The 16,983-nt window shown below is 37.1% G+C and overlaps 1 protein-coding gene across 1 annotated transcript in view; it reads right to left on the bottom strand.

Moving 5' to 3' along the window:
- Positions 1–910: 910 nt before the first annotated feature.
- Positions 911–16,983, bottom strand: part of rictora (RPTOR independent companion of MTOR, complex 2 a) — a 32,866-nt gene continuing 16,793 nt past the window's right edge. Inside the window, exons 22-38 of the mRNA XM_081367220.1 lie at positions 16,627–16,753; positions 15,721–15,885; positions 15,469–15,545; positions 13,978–14,056; positions 13,765–13,874; positions 12,939–13,026; positions 12,763–12,855; positions 12,554–12,660; positions 10,178–10,407; positions 8,552–9,548; positions 6,540–6,717; positions 6,034–6,118; positions 3,786–3,998; positions 3,434–3,589; positions 2,633–2,756; positions 2,410–2,548; positions 911–1,586 (exon numbers count right to left, since the gene is read on the bottom strand). Of these exons, the coding sequence (XP_081223346.1) occupies positions 1,515–1,586; positions 2,410–2,548; positions 2,633–2,756; positions 3,434–3,589; positions 3,786–3,998; positions 6,034–6,118; positions 6,540–6,717; positions 8,552–9,548; positions 10,178–10,407; positions 12,554–12,660; positions 12,763–12,855; positions 12,939–13,026; positions 13,765–13,874; positions 13,978–14,056; positions 15,469–15,545; positions 15,721–15,885; positions 16,627–16,753 (3,040 nt within the window). The 3' untranslated portion in view covers positions 911–1,514. The remainder of the gene's footprint in view (positions 1,587–2,409; positions 2,549–2,632; positions 2,757–3,433; positions 3,590–3,785; positions 3,999–6,033; positions 6,119–6,539; positions 6,718–8,551; positions 9,549–10,177; positions 10,408–12,553; positions 12,661–12,762; positions 12,856–12,938; positions 13,027–13,764; positions 13,875–13,977; positions 14,057–15,468; positions 15,546–15,720; positions 15,886–16,626; positions 16,754–16,983) is intronic.

The following is a 16,983-nucleotide window of genomic DNA, read 5'->3' on the forward strand; positions in this document are numbered from 1 at the left end:
TTTGCATAAAGAAAATTAAACCTGTTTTTAGAACTATTAATTTGTCAATTGAGCACATTTTGTTCCCCCGAAAAATCAATCCTATTGAAATGTCCATTATTCTCAAGTGATTTTCATTACTGTAATACAAAGCAAAAAAAGGTTTTTATATATATATAAACGAAATCAGCATCAAAGCAGTACAAGAACTACGATAATGTTTTTTCACATCACAACCAGTAAAGGAAATGTGCTTAATTGTCACATAAAAAATATTAAATGGTCCTAAAATAGGCTTAATTTTTAATGAAAAAATATGAAATATTTTTAGAGGCATGTTCTTGACCAGAGATTCACTAGTTTGTACAAAAACACACTTATAATGGAAATCAATGGAGCTTAACTGGTTACACACTCAAAATGATTTACTGTTGTAATCAATATTATGCCAAAGATTCTGTGCATCGCACATAAGTTGTACTGAACTCAGGATATCCCTTCAAAAGTACTTGATATGATACCATGCATGATTATGTTTATCCGGTTTCATTTCCTATAGAGTCAGAGTCAAACTAAACGCAGATTACCATCAGATCAGAGACGAGACCACAGCACTGAACTGGTATAGTAAGATATGAAGAGTGAGTCTGCAAACGTTTTACGCTGTTCGTCCGATCCAAATTATTGGGTGAATCTCACTTGACTCCAAAATCGGATTTAAAAAAAAAGATGCAATTATTGTTTTGGACCATTTAGATCCTATTTTATGATAATCAAGCACATTTCTCACAGAATTCAGCTTCATAGTAATGAGAAATGACGTGCACATGACAGCTTTCATGAGATTCACCCTGGAGGACTATTATCATTCAGAGTATGTGTGTGTATCAGTGCTCACATGCTCTTTGCTTGCGTTTTTTTTTTTTTTTTTGGAGGAGAATTTCCTGCAAGAGTATTTCTGAGAAGCTTGCGGATGACAAGATATCCAACAAAAGATGCGTGACGCTAAGGATCGAATGTCCGACACTACGTTTTTTCCCCCCAAAACACTGACTTCTGATTGTCTGGAGGTCATAAAAAATCCCAACACACACATACAAAATAAAGGAATTAATAAATAGTACAAATGTAATCAACGCTTCGTCCATTCTCTCACTTCTGGAAGTCCTAAATTCATAGTCAAAGCATTTGCACTCAATCCAAAGCCGTCACAGAATTCTTTGTAGTGTTTAGGTGATATGTTGAAACATTGGCATGGCAGGAATATGTACACACACACACCAGTGCAGAGAACCGTTTTTCTCATCGGTGCATCCAGCGCTCTTAAAGTGTCAACAGCAATTTTTTCTTTATTAAAAACGAGTCTTTGTGATGTTTTGTTCCGGTTCACCTGTTTCACAGTCTGAAGACGTTATTTGGTAAACTGCTCAGTATTCCTGCGATCGCTTCCTTCCTCTCCTCCATCCCCAGAAGCAAGTGTCTCTGTGGCGTATGGGAGGTGAGATGATGGAGGGATGGGGAAGCTGACGGAGGTATCAAGACTCTGCGGTCTCCACCGGAACAGGTTGTGATGGTTTAGTCAACACTGCTTCAGCTTCATCATACAGCTGGAGACAGAAACACAGTCAACACGTGTGTTCACACTTGGCATGTTTGGTTTGATTAAAACGAACCCTGGTGTGATTGCTCTGTTAGCGAACTGATCCAGAGATTGTTAGCAATCGAGCCGAGACCACCTCGTTCAGTAATATTGTTAATTATTATTTCAATTGAACTGTTTTCTATTTTAATATATTTTTAAAATGTCATTTACTCCAGTCTTCAGTGTCACATGATCCTTCAGAAATCATTCTAAAATGATGATTTGCTGCTCAAGAAACATTTCTTATTATTATCAATGTTGAAAACAGTTGTGCTGCTTAAAGGAGAACTCCGGTCAATTTTAACATTGAGCTCATTTTTTTGTACATTTGGAGTGCTGTCAATACAGAGAACAACGACAAAAATCGGTGTTGCCTACACCGAGTTATTCTATTTTTAAAATTTGCACCCTGTTGACTTCAATGGGGCAAGTTTTAAACCTGCTTTTAGCCTCTTAACATCCTTGATGTGCCATTACAAGTGCACAGAAAAGGTGAGTGATTCCTTCTGAGTGAACACGAGTGAATCTGACTGCAGTAGATGTGAAAGATATGTATATGTAATCGATTGCCGAGTTCACGCGCGTGATCATAGGTAACTAAACCTATGCGCGTGAACTCGGCAATCGACTACTTTGGACTTCAACCGAAAACAGGATGTAAACTCCTTGGGGTCTCTAGTATGGCAAGTTTTGATGTTCCTGTATTTAACAAATGTAAAAACTCTTCAGGTGTTATAAAAAATATTGTGGTAGAGATTTCTTATAGAGAAGTTTCAGTGATGTCGTACCGGAATGAACTGCACATCCTGGAAGAGCTCTTGGATGAAGCGGCGCGAGGCCAGGCGGAACATGCAGTTGGCCAGCAGGAAGGAAACTTCAGAGTACAGGCAGATGTCATCGAACGCGTACGGAAACTTCTCCTTTATCCTGCAGAGGGCAGCAGACATTACACAGGGATGAAATGGGAACACACACACTCACGCTTGCACGGTATTTCTCAGAAGTTCTTACGTCAGCAATCCGGTTTCGTGTCCTTTGGTACCGACTGAAGAGCTGAGGTTGATGACGAGCCGCAGGACCTCTTTCCTCAGCAGAACTCTGCAGGCTGGACCGTCCTCGGATATCGCCTTCCCACCTACACACACACACACACACACACACACACACACACACACACACACACACACACACACACACACACACACACACACACACACACACACACACACACACACACACACACACACACACACACACACACACACACACACACACACACACACACACACGTTAGGTTTTCATGTTTTATGGGGACTTTCCATAGACATAATGCTTGTTATACTGTACAAACGGTATATTCTCTCCCCTTACACTAACCCTACTCCTAAACCTACCAATCATGAACATTATCAAAAACTAAAGGGGACTTTTTTTTTTAATATTGCCATTTTTGTGGGGACCTGTGTCCCAATGACATAGGGAATACCTGACCCACACACATACACACTTTTGTTTTCCTATCATGGACTTTCCATTGTTTTTTATACTGAACTAATGATATATTGGTAACACTTTATAATAAGGTTCACTTTGTTAACATTAGTTAATGCATAATGTTAGTTGTTATAATAACAATGAGGACAACATTTGTTACAGTATTCATTAATCTTTGCTAATGTAAGTTAATAAAAATACAGTCGTTCATTGTTTGTTCATGTTAGTTCAAAGTGCATTAACTAATGTTGAGAAATACAACTTTTGATTTTAAACATGAAAAACATGAACTGGTATTGTGCATTGATGGGCTCTCACCCAGTATGATCTCTGCACTGGGAGTGCTGCTGGCCGAACCCTGACTGACGGCCGCGTCGCTGCAGCCCGAGATCCCAGAGAACTTGGACTGGGCGACCACCTCCAGGTGATTATGGGAAGGCTGGTTGTGCCACTGAGAGAAACCATCAGACAGATCTGCAGGAACACAAGACTAAATTACACATCTTTACCCAAATCTGGAGACCGTAGGACTGACACTGGGGTTTGAACCTACAACCTTTCCAGTAACCACATCCCATTACTGTATTCCACTAACCTACACCACCTCTAATAACACTCTCAGGCGGAAAGCAGCAGTATCATATCATATATGAGGAAGACTGAAATGCACCTGTGCGACAGTGTGTGTTGTTCAGGTGGCTGTGTGTGTGTGAGCCGAGGATGGTGAGAGCACTGCAGTAGAGGCAGTTCTGCTCCGTGTGCTCCTGTAAGCCTGTAGTCTCCTCAGAGCCCAGCATGTGGTGCTGCTCCGACCGGCTGCTGTTTAACAGCTCCGTGATGCTCACCTGAGTCCTCAGAGGACCACGACACGACTCTAAGAAACCTGCGAGCACAGGCGGGGAAAACACACAGATTAGTGTTTCCCTTCATATTTACTATTATTTCATTATAATTATAGTCACTTTGGGGTCAGTAAATAAATAAATTAAAACTTTTATTCAACAAGGACACATTAAATTGGTCAAAAGTGACAGTAAAGACATTTATAGTGTTACAAAAGCTTTCTATTTCAAATAAATGTTTGTTTGTTTACTTTCTGTTTATCAAAGAATCATGAAAAAATATTAAGCAGCACAACTGTTTTCAACAGATAATAGTAAGAAATGCTGCAAATCATCATATAAGAATGATTTCTGAAGGATCATGTGACACTGAAGACTGGAGTAATGATGCTGAAAATTCAGCTTTGCATCACAGGAATAAATTACATATTAAAATATACTCTGTTTTGGATATTGATATTTGCCTGTTTCAAAGAAATGTTATTTTGCTTGCTTTTAAAGTAATGCCATATATGCTTAAATATAAAAATGCTTGAATGCTATGAGTGGAAAGTACCTAAAATACTTAGTTAACTTCAAATTCAAGGACCTTTCAAGGACTTCCCAAGTCCAATACTCTCAAATTCAAGCACTTAATGTGGGGACACATGTGGTGTCCAACAACAAACGTTGAGGTACCATCGTAGTAGTTTTGTGCGGTTGTAGAATGTCAAGGCAACGTTCAACACAAAGTACCTCACGTGGGAAACACTTAACGTAAATAAACATAAACATAAATGCACGTAACTAACGTTAATCAAGCAAGCTATTATGCATTGGCGAAATAACACATTAGCAGACCTTAGGGAATAATATGGATTTTTTTCCAGAAAATGTCTTGCACAAAATAAATTCAAGCACTTTCAAGGACCTGTATCTATGTATGTTTATTTTGTTTATTGTTTATGTTTATTGTTTATTTATGTTTATTGTTTATGTATGTTAGGCCTTGAAATAATTTTTTCAGATTCACAAACTTTCAAGGATTTCAAGGACCCGTGGGAACCCTGTTAGTGACATAGATGTAGGGTATAAACTGCATTTGACTTCCTTTTACTGTGGTGTAAAAAAAGAAAAGGTGTTAAAGTCCACATGAAATCAAAATTGACCATATTTACTTTGTTTGCCTAAATTGATCGTTTTGTGGTGAACAATTCATCCATGCAAGTCAATCCACACAAAAAAATGTTTTGGCTTCGTAATCTTTAATCAAAATCTGAAAATGCCCCTCCCCTCTGCATTGGAGGATCTTCCCTGATGACGTAGGTTTGAGGAATTGGTTTGGGCAACACTTAACCACTCCCCTCAAACCGTTAGTCTGCTATGAGCAGAGATGGAGAGGAGGAGCGCTAGAGTAAAACCCTGCCCTCTGTTCAATATTCCGTTTCACTGGGAAATGCGTCACTACACTGGAGAAAAGTCGTTTGCAACTTCCGGTTCACGCGGACTTTAAACCTAAGTGCATGAATTTACTGTTTGTAAGCAACAACAAAGGTCAATGACAGGCACACAGGGTGAGGAGAAAGTGTTCAAACCACAAGCAAAAGTGAAAGTAATGAAGGCTACAGTAAAGAAGGGGAGAAGCGCTAGAAGAAGACAAAAGCGTAGGCAACAGCGGAAGGTGATGGAAGAAATGGAATTGAAATTCCCCCAAAAAAGTATTAAAAGACAGAGGAGTGAAGAACCCCTCAGATGCTGCCTGCATTAATCATGAAGGACACCTGAGCCCTAAACAAGGGGTGCTAAACAGCATCACCAATATTGCTGGTTAAAGGCTAGATTATAGAGCTTTTTAGTATGTAAATAAATTTTAGCTTATTTATTTTGCATTAACTGCATTGTAACCAATAAAATGAGTGCTCATCAACATTAGCAATGTATTAACATTAGTTAATACACTGTGAACTAACATGAACAAACAATGAACAGCTGTATTTTCATTAACTAATGTTAACAAATGAAATAGTATTGTGTTAAGTATTACCATAATTATTAATGATATTAGAAATCCAGAAAAATACAGATGATGCTACATACCATTAGACTCTCCAAAAAGAAATTTGGATGATTTTTCTTCAGCAGGAGGGCTTGTTCTCTTCTGGAAATATGAGGTTTCTTTAATCTAAAAATGAAATGAAATGAAATAAAATAAAAACATTTACACTCAACACAATTTAAAGACCAACAGGAACATAAACGTTTTCTACAAACTAAAGCAGAGAACAGGTCTTTCGACAACTATATTTTTAATTTTTTGTTCGCTACGGCTAAGCTCACTGCATTAATGCAAGTCTACTGGTATATTTTTAACTAATTTTGTCATTTGACAGGTGAAAATAATAAGTAATACAAAAGTCTGATCCACTCACTGCATCTTTTTCCTAAATAAGCCACACAAATCAGTGTAATGTCATGTCCATAGTGAGGGTGAACACGTTACAAAACCGCATCTTCAAATGAATCAACACTCTGTGTATCAAATTTACATAAACCTCTATATACTCCACATACACATTAATAAAAGTACACAACACGAAACAAACCTGAAACATATGGTTGATGTCAAGGGGTAGCGCCAGGCCAATGTAGTCCTCACTGCAGCCATAGGTGGCGCTAGAGACCATAGAGCGCAGGGAAGAGGAGCGCTGCAGGGTGGAGTGATTGATCGGACTCAGCAAGTCCTCCTTATCCAGAGACGCAAAACTCAGAGCTTTCAAAAACCTGCGAGGAGAGCGAACACAAGCACACGCACTGCAAAACATTAGCTCTAAAACTTCATCTAGACTTTTGCTTTTATTAAAATGGCCTACAAACAGTCAACAAAAAAAACTACTTTTACGAAACAACTAAAAATATTTCATACCTACTCCTGGACATCCACCTTACTTCAGCAAATCATTTAAATCCTAACACAAAATACCTGGATGTAATTGAGTAAACAAAAAGGCTGTATTCCAGCACTCAAAATTAATAGTATGCAATACCACAATTAGTGCATACCAAATCACAGTGAGATTAGATAGATAGATAGATAGATAGATAGATAGATAGATAGATAGATAGATAGATAGATAGACAGATAGACAGATAGACAGATAGACAGATAGATAGATAGATAGATAGATAGATAGATAGATAGATAGATAGATAGATAGATAGATAGATAGATGATGCACGGTTTTCCAAATAAACTGTTCCTGGTAGATTTTATAAACATCCCCCCTGTCCCAAACAGATTATCTGTCTGACAACAGCATGTGAATTGGGATGCAGCCGAAGATATTTCTAAGTCTGTTTGAGTGGAGTTTGTATTGGATCTGCAGGAGTAGATTGAGCATCCCGGGTCAGCACGACATCAACTAGGTTTGCTGCTTTCCTAAAGGACTGTTTGCACAAGCATCTGACCGAGTCTTAGAGACGAGTATTAGTATCCCAGTCACTCAACTCATCACAAAATGTGAATGAATGAGTGAAAGATTGAGAAATTATTTGGGGGGGGGGGGGGGGTGACTGGAAGTGTAGTCGCATGGACAGGATGTTGCCTTGTACTCTACAATGTTTCTATGATGGAAACTCTACGGTGGTCCGAGCTAATGAAGGGATCCTACTCTTGAGCTGCTCTACCCACCATGGCACAAGAGTTCGCGACACCCTGCGATGGGGGCTGAACGGCCCAGAATTACTTCGAGAATACCTGAGGACCAGCAAAAACACCCTGAACTTCAATTGCACTTTCACATATACAGTACGTGTGAATGTCACAAACATGTCAAGAACCAACAAATATAAAATATCCATTTATTTTTTATAAAATATAATTTATTATATTATATTTTTATATTATATTTAATTATGGTGTTAAATATTAATTATTAATTAATTATTATTAGTATTATATATTTATTTTAAAATTATATTATTATTTATATATATATTAGTTATTTTATGATAAGAATATATAGGTCATTCAGACTTTTTGGACCATCACATTATCATAACATATTTTCATGAAAATCTACTAGATTTTAAAATTTACTAGAAAATTCTTATTACAGTAGAGTGTCTGGACATTTTTTTTAATTCTTATTGCTACTTTTTAGATTCTCATTCATGTAGTTAATAGAATTATGTACATTACAGTCATTTTTTCCAACCATAAATTACCATAATTTTAATATATTAATTCATTATCATAGGCAGTACAAAACGATTTATAAAAACTTGTAAAAATGAAAAAAAAAATATATATATAAATAATATATTTAAATAAAATTTTATTAGACACACATAAGTACATAGATATACAGAATGTATGCATGTATATATAAACTATATATAGCTATATGTATGTATGTATGTGTGTGTATATATATATATATATGTATAAGTACATAGATATACAGAATGTATGCATGTATATATACACTAGAGAGAGAGAGAGAGAGAGAGAGAGAGAGAGAGAGAGAGAGAGAGAGAGAGAGAGAGAGAGAGAGAGAGAGTATTCAAAAATAATTATGTGAAGAATTTGTATAAAAAGTAAGTAGTAAGACTGTACCTGCGTGGTGTGAGCCGCGAGTCGAGGCTCCGTGTTTTCATGGTGATCGTGTCTGTAAACAGTACGTCTTTAGCGGGAGACGCCAGCGCTTCGCTGTGTGACAGAGACGGGTGGATCCTTTGCTGCTGCAGGCGTTTGAGTGTGGCGTAGCCCAGCGCATCACGGGGGCTCGTGTACATGTAGCTGCAGTCCACCAGGCTCTTGATGGTGGTCACAGAGGGAGATTTCAGCGACTGAGCCCTGCGCGGCAGCGTGTGCGCCGACCCGGGAGGAACCAGCGAGGTAGAGTTGGACTTGGACAACAGGATGTGGTTATGGTTGGACTGAGGACTGAGCGAATGTTGCATTTTCACAGTTTTAGTGCTGACCACCGTGTTGAGGCTTGCACAGTCTGTGTCCATGCCCACGGCAGAGGGCGTCTCTCGGGAAGGGGAGGAGCTCATGGAGCTGATGCCACTGGTTGTAGTGTCCGTGTTGAAGCTCTGACTGCGGCTCTTAAACGTGCCGCCTCCCGGCAGCACAGAGGCACCGTCACAGGTCAAACGCTCCCTGCTGCTCCGCTCACGCTTATGCTGACCTCTGCCCTCCGAATCCGAGCTCCCCTCGGTGGCGTACGGCTCTGCTAGTGCCTTTATACCCATAAACGAGGTCTCAAGGCTAACCGTGGGGCTGCGGGACACGCGACTGCCAATGTAAAAGACCTCGCTCTGCCCCGAGTGGCCTGGAGAATAGTTCGAGGGTTCGGTTACGGTCCGGATACGCCTCATGAGCTGGAGCTCCTCGGGAGATTTTCCTGCATTGGTTGTGCCTTTAGTGTCAGTGGGGCTTCGTCCCTTCTTACTGGGGAGGGACAGGGAGTTGAGAAAGCGGTTTCTGAGATGCGAGGGGGTGAGGATGGTGAAAGGGCTTCTGTCCTTTGAGGTTTTTGTGTGCGAATTAAGAGAAGAGTCCTCGTACATGTCCAAACCCTCGCTAACATCGTCGATGAAGTACAAACCTGAGAGCGACACGTGCAATATTACAATGGACATAAAACAACAGATTGCAATGACAATTTATGCATACAATTACAACAATCAGTGTTACTAAAAGGTATTAGCTAAACTTAAAGGGTTGGTTCTCCCAAAAATGCTACTTATGTCATTAATTACTCACCCTCATGCCGTTCCAAACCCGATCTTTTTGATGAAATCTGAGCGCTTTCTGTCCCTCCATTAACAGCCTGCACAACTACCACTTTGATGCTTCGAAAGTTCATAAAGAGATCATAAAACTAATCCACATGAATTAAGTGGTTTAGTTCGAATTTTCTGTAGAGACTCGATCAGTTTATAAGATGAACAGATTTAATTTAGGCTTTTATTCACATACAAACATTCATCAACTCACACATCAGCTGTGGTAAACGGAAGCTCAAGGATGTTCACTTGACTTGCGAGAACCAATGAGGTTTATTCTTGTGTTACGCAACACGTTTAATTTCATTAAAATATCTTAATTTGTGTTCTGAAGATGAGTGAAAGTCTTACAGGTTTGGAATGACGGTGAGTAAATGATGACAGATTTTTCATTTTTGGGTGAACTATCTCTTTAAGAAAACATTTTGATGTTGACATGTTGACTCACTGGGTTGACTTTCGCTTTCGCTGTTGTGGCGTGAGCTGGTGGACTCGGAGTTGAGGCTAAGTGTGCTGGGCACAGAAGATAGTTCGCTGGGCAGCGGAGCGTCCACTTCATCAGGGACGACGGGCCACAGCTGCCTGCGGCTGTGCCGTACAGAGTCCCATCCCGAAGCCTTCAGCACATCACTGCCCTGCCGCGTCCGGCTGATCACGCCCAGCACATACACACACGTACTGCACACACAGAGCTGTTGGTTACTTACTGGACATATGCTAACAGGTTATTAACTCTTTCCCCACCAGCTTTTCTTTTTCTTTTATAAAGTTGCTAATCAGCGCCAACACTTTAACCATTTTCACAAAACTTTCATGGCCTCAAGACTATTTTATTGTATGAATATTGAATATGCAATTTATCAAAAGAAAGAAAAGATCCTCTGCTTTTAAACAAAAAGAACCGTTTTATTTTAGCTTCATGCATTGAATGTGGATAAATTTCATTAAAAAAAAATTCTCCAAAAAATCTATTTTTTTTCCAAATACTAAAACGTGCATTTATCGCTTGTTTCTTCTCCTTTTTTGCCTATGTTTTGATCCAAAGATGATGCACTCTTTTAGAAGATGTGTCATAGTGCCCCCTACCGTATAACAGTGAAAACACGGAAAGCCGGAAAATTCATTCAATGACTGGGAAGTGTCCTCTCATAAATTATGGAAAATTTCATCAACGGAGGGGAAAGAGTTAATTGTATTTTACACTATTATCATTTCAGTTAATCTCTTATTGTCCAAAGACAAAGTGGAAACACTTTGGAAAAACTAAAAAGACATTAAGAGTGTCAAGAAAATAAGAAGGTGGTTCAGGAATTTGTAAAATATGAAAATATATTCTAAACTACCATTCACAAGTTTGGGGTCAGCAAGAGTTTTAAAATGTTTTTGTAAGAAGTCTCTTCTGCTCACCAAGACTGCATTTATTTGATCAAAAATATATTGTGAAATATTATTACAATTCAAACGAACTGTTTTTTATTTTACTATATTTTAGATGTAATTTATTCCTGATGTAAAGCTGAATTTTCAGCATCATTATTTCAGTCTTCAGTGTCACATGATCCTTCATAAATCATTCTAATATGAAGATTTGTCACTCAAGAAACATTTATCATTATCAATGTTGAAAACAGTTGTGCTGCTTCATATTTTCGTAGAAACCGTGATGAATAGGAAGTTCAAAAGAACATTTTAAATTTTTTTACTGTCACTTTTGTTCAATTTAATGCATCTATGACAAATAAAAGAAGCAATTTCTTTAAACGTACAGTATGGAATTTTTCGCCACTAGGGGTCGCTAACCTATTTACAATAACAAAGGCGTAGTTTGATGACGCAACATTTGCTAAGAATTATGGATCTTGTCGTCAACGTCAAGCAGACCGATCTAATTGCTAAGAGACAGCAATCAGCTCCACACGCGACCCGAGTCCCGCGGATATAAAAGGAATATGGACATTTCATTCCACCGAACTACACGCAAGTGCAGAATTACTACTCACAGGTCAGTTTATTAGACAAATTAAACTTGTGAGGTAACGCAGCGCTGTTTCACTTGGTCTAACATTACACTATCACACTAAACTGCATTTGAGTGTGTTGAAATGAATGTGTTACTTTGTCTGTATGAGACTAGCAGTAAGCTAGATCAACATTAGAATAACATACAGATCATATACTAAAATTTTATCATTGTTGAACAATTTACAACAGTTGAACAGTTTACAGTCGGGATAATGTAAGTACACAACTAAAAAAAATATATAACATAGATAGGCTATAGTGATTTTTGCTATTTTTAAAGCAAAAAAGTTACATATTGTGCCTTTAAAGAAACCTCTCTGACCCCAAACTGCATGTAAACATTGGGTCTAAAGGCCCGTTCAAAACAAGGACAATAACTATAACGATATCTAGATTAGCGTACACACCATTGCACAATATCGTTGTGTTTATTTAAGTGCATGCTGCAGATGCCGTCCTCTTCTTCAAGTGCTTACGCTCTTTAAAGTCAGGTGGATTCTGATTGGCTTTCAATCTATTAATAGCTCATTAGCTGGAAAAAAAATCTTAGTGAAAGTGATCAACAATAGAGTTTCTCTGTTCTGTTATAGTTGCTGTGTGGACTTCCCTATTCTCATAGAATTAGAACAATTATTATAACTACATCTTTATCGTTTATGTTACAGTTATCTTCCTTAGTGTAAGTGGGCCTTAACTTAACTATATGACTTTGTTACGCATCACCTCTTGGTTTCCAACAGATGGTGTTCATACGCACTAAGCTGTGAATAACCCAGTACATTCCTATATTAGGCAGTCTTACCCACGTATGGACAGAACCTCACAGTGCTGAGCCAGAGCAATAATATCTGGAATCACATTCTCCTCCTGTAGGAGGTTCAGACCCCAGTTTGAGCTGCCAATGTTGCCCTGGAACATTTAAAAATGTTAAACATTAAAACCATAAACACCACATGAAACTAGAGACATTTAAGGACATCCTTAGCTACTCAAGTCAAAACCATCACTGACCAGAGCCCATAGTGCCGCCTTCAGCAGTTTAACACCTTCCCATTTATCCAACATTGGAGATCGGACAGTGTAACTAAGATCCGGGATAACACCCTAACAAATACACACAAATAAATGCACAAAAACATATACGAAGCTATACAGAGACAGCAAGCAGTGTGTGCATAATCAGCTACCTGAGCTTCCAGCAGCAGGCAGCCGGTTTTATCGTGGACCAACTGCCCATATAAATGCACAGGGAGAAAGACATTTGGCCTCTGTAACCTACAACATGAGAGCGAGAGAGAGTATGCTTCATATTCATAACAGTGTTACTTTAGTATTATTTATATACTATTATAGTATAATGAGCTTTAATTGTAACACTTTACAATAAGGTTCCATTTGTTAATATTAGTTGACATGAACTAACAATTAAAAATACTTCTAAAGCATTTATTAATCATAGTTAATATTAATTTCAACATTTACTAATACATTATTAAAATCAAAAGATGTATCTGTTAATATTATTTAATGAACCTGACCTGACAATCAGCAGTTTTTATTACTATTATTAATGTTAACATAGATGAATTAATTCTATAACAATGCACTTGTCATTGTCTGTTGATTAGTTAATGCATTAAATAACGTTTACTAATGGGACCTTATTGTAAAGTGTTCCTGCTTTAATTTTCTTTTCAGTTTTCATTTCAACTTTAGTTTTAGTAATTTTGTCATTTTTATTTTTTATATCGATCTAGATTTATTAGAACTTAAACATATTTACAAGGCAACAAGTTTTTATTAACAAGTTTTTAATCTAATATTTATATTTTATTTTAGCATTATTTTAATTACTGAAAACTATTTTTTATAGTTTTAGTTTACAATAACACTACTAATTCATACCTAACATCTCACTAACCAAGTATGTGCAATAGCAATGGTCATTTGATAGGATATTAAAAACTGATTTCTTCATTTTCAAGATCTTTACAAGATAAGCAGTGCTTAGACCTTTGGTTGCTGCGCCGGACGTAGTTGTCTCCGTCGACAGGTTTGCGATATGTTGTGAGAGCTTCATTCAACTGCTCTTCAATCATGTCCACATACTTCAGGTTATACTCCTGCAAAAACACACACAGCTTAACACATTTGCATTCAAGAGGAACAAACACACACAGGCGTGAAACTGAGACTGAGAGAGAGTTATTGGTTTGCTGCTTTCACCTTCTGCCATTTATCGAGCTGTTTGTTGACGTAGCCTCTTTCATTGAGGTAAGAGAAGCCCTTCGGGATGGACAGGAACCTACAGAGGAGAACAGACACACATTTAACACATTTATTCATTTACCAAACAACTTACAAATGAGTACAAAAGCTTATGGCCTTATTTAAATATTTCATTTTACAAAGTTGACAGATTCAGACATTGTCTTTATATATGACTGTTAAATAATATGGCTAAACATCATTAAATAAAAAAATTATATAAATAAACGCCATAACTGGATATTCGTTTATTAGTAAATGATGGAGAAAGCTCACTGATGGTAAATTTGTTTTTAAATAAAAACTTTATGGACTTCTACTAAAAACTATTTGCATTCTTTGTATATTAAACAATCAAGGGTTAGGGTTAGATTATTGTGATAAATGATTAGATAAAGGGTTACACAGAGAAATGTAGATTACTGCAGCACTAATAAAACATTATTTAAAAGGTAAGTTGCATTAAAATATGAAATTTCTAAGTAACTCCAAAAAAAAGATAAATTTGAAATTAAATTATGATGAACTAAAAATTATTATTTTCAATAATCTATTGAAATGTGTTATGACTAAAATGATAATTATATATTTGCATATGACAAAATTGTTAATTCTGGGAATTCAACCCGGAATTTTTTGTTTATATATATATATATATATATATATATATATATATATATATATATATATAATTTTTTTTTTTTTTTTTTTTTTGAGGGATAGTTCACTCAAAAAGTAGAACAGAGAAGAAGATTTCTATCTGAAACTGTGGTCCTTGCAAATCATGCAAGTCAATGATTTGATGTCAATGAGCCAAAAAAAAAAAAAAAACATTTACAGGCAAAACAAATGTAACACATTAAATTCAACACATGAAGCGAAACAATCTGTCTGTGCAAGAAACTGAATATTATTTATAACATTATTACCTGTACAGCCAACACAATCTTTGTTTATTTCCTGTTATCACTGTAAAGCTGCTTTGAAACAATCTGTATTGTAAAAGCGCTATATAAATAAAGGTGACTTGACTGAATCCACAGCCTGAGCGTGTTAATGGCAGTCTGGTGTGCAATCTTCCTGTCGTAGTATGACATATGCGCAGGAACAAAATCACACGTGAGCTGATGCTGTGTTTGTTTACAACAGAAAGGGAGGACACGTGTGTTGTATTTTTCATCAAAATAGTGCTTACTTGCTGCCCCCTATAGAATGTTGCAACATAAGATTACGTTTGCTTGTGCAATCTCAATTGGGAACATTGACTTTTCACAGATTCCCAACATTTGAGCATCATTATGCAACAGGAAGTGCTTCAGACTGTCGTCAACGCGCTAAGGACCGTTTGCAGAGGCTGTGGATTACAGGTATCTTTGGGTGAACTATCCCTTTAAGCTCTATGACGTTAAGTACTAAGCAGACACTAACTAAAAACCAAGAGTGTTTTACCTCAACAGCAGCAGAAGGCCTTTCTCTCCCAGGTGAGACAGAGCAGGTTTCATGTGGATCAGCGCGTGCAGGTTGGCCTGGAGTGATCACAACACATCAGAAATAAAGAGCACAAGAGTTGCTGTAAGAAACACATTTAACTAATACAAACCAATCGAGGTCCTGGGTAACACTTTTTAATGTCAAAATGCTTTAATGCTTAGCAGATCATTACTTAATTGCATCAATTTCTGTAACGGTGATGCTGATTACCTTGTCTTCACAAGCTTCGTCCAGGACGTCCAGCGCCTCAACGGAGACCGTTTTGTTGTGGTCATGCAGTTGTGTGACTAGCAACTCCATCCCCCAGTTACTGAAGAACTCAACATTAGCACGCAGAAGCACACGCAGGTGTTTGGTGGCGTACAGACGGCAGTTCTGCAGCAGGACATACAGGGACAATCACTCAGTCAGATCAATCTGAATTCAAATATACAATCAGGTTTAACAAGAATCGTATAGGATGGATATAACAGTTATCTGCCGTATATCAAATCTTAAATAAATCTTGTTAGTTTTATTATTTAACGTTACTATTAGATTAGAATCAATAAAACATCTTTACATTAGTTGTTTTGATAGCTATTTATTTAAAAGTTTAAAAGAAATATTATTTGAGATAATGCCATATAAAGATGTTTGAATGCTATGTGTTTAGAAATGTTTGGTTTATGTGGTTTACTTAAAATGATATTGATCTAGAACAGGATGAAATGAGTGAAAGGTGTAAAAAGTAAATTCAAGAACTTAATGTTTTTCAGTTTAAGATTAAGTTATCTTAGGTCAAGTTAAATTAAATAAAAAAATGAGAAAAGATGAAATAAAACAAGGTTATGTTTTTTTTTAATATTCGATTTTTATTTCAGTTTACGTTTACTTTAGTTAAAATAACTAAAATGTTTTTTATGGTTTTAGAAAAGTATAATAACCCAACTTAGAACACAGAAATGTTATGTAAGATTTAGTTATTTTAGTTCAAGTTAAGCTAAACAAAAATGAGAAATAAGCTGAAATAAAATAAGGTTATGTTTTTGATGATGTTATGTTAAGCTTTTTATGGTTTTCGAAAAGTATAATAACCCAGCTCAGAACACAGAAAAGCCATGAGCGTGCTCTTACGTCAGTGGCCGCGGTGAGGATCTTGGACAGAATGACTCGAGCGAGTCCGTCTCTGCTGTAGTCCAGAGTGGAGACCGTAAGTTTCAGGAGGTGATCCTGGTTTTTCATCGAGCACAAGTTCAACAGACTGGACAAAACAGATCAAAACCAAACATAGTTAATCACACCGCTTCCGAGTATCATAGTATAAACATATGGAAGCTTGTTTCCGCCACTGAATAATAAATAATAATACTTGCGAAGTTTTATCTCACAATTCTGACTTTTTTTCTCACAATTGCGATATATCAAGTCAGAATTGTGACTTTTTTTCTCACAATTGCGAGATATGAAGTCAGAATTGTGAGAAATAAAGTC

The sequence above is a fragment of the Scardinius erythrophthalmus genome (genome assembly GCF_964197995.2).
Source record: "Scardinius erythrophthalmus genome assembly, chromosome: 5".
NCBI classification, from domain to species: domain Eukaryota; kingdom Metazoa; phylum Chordata; class Actinopteri; order Cypriniformes; family Leuciscidae; genus Scardinius; species Scardinius erythrophthalmus.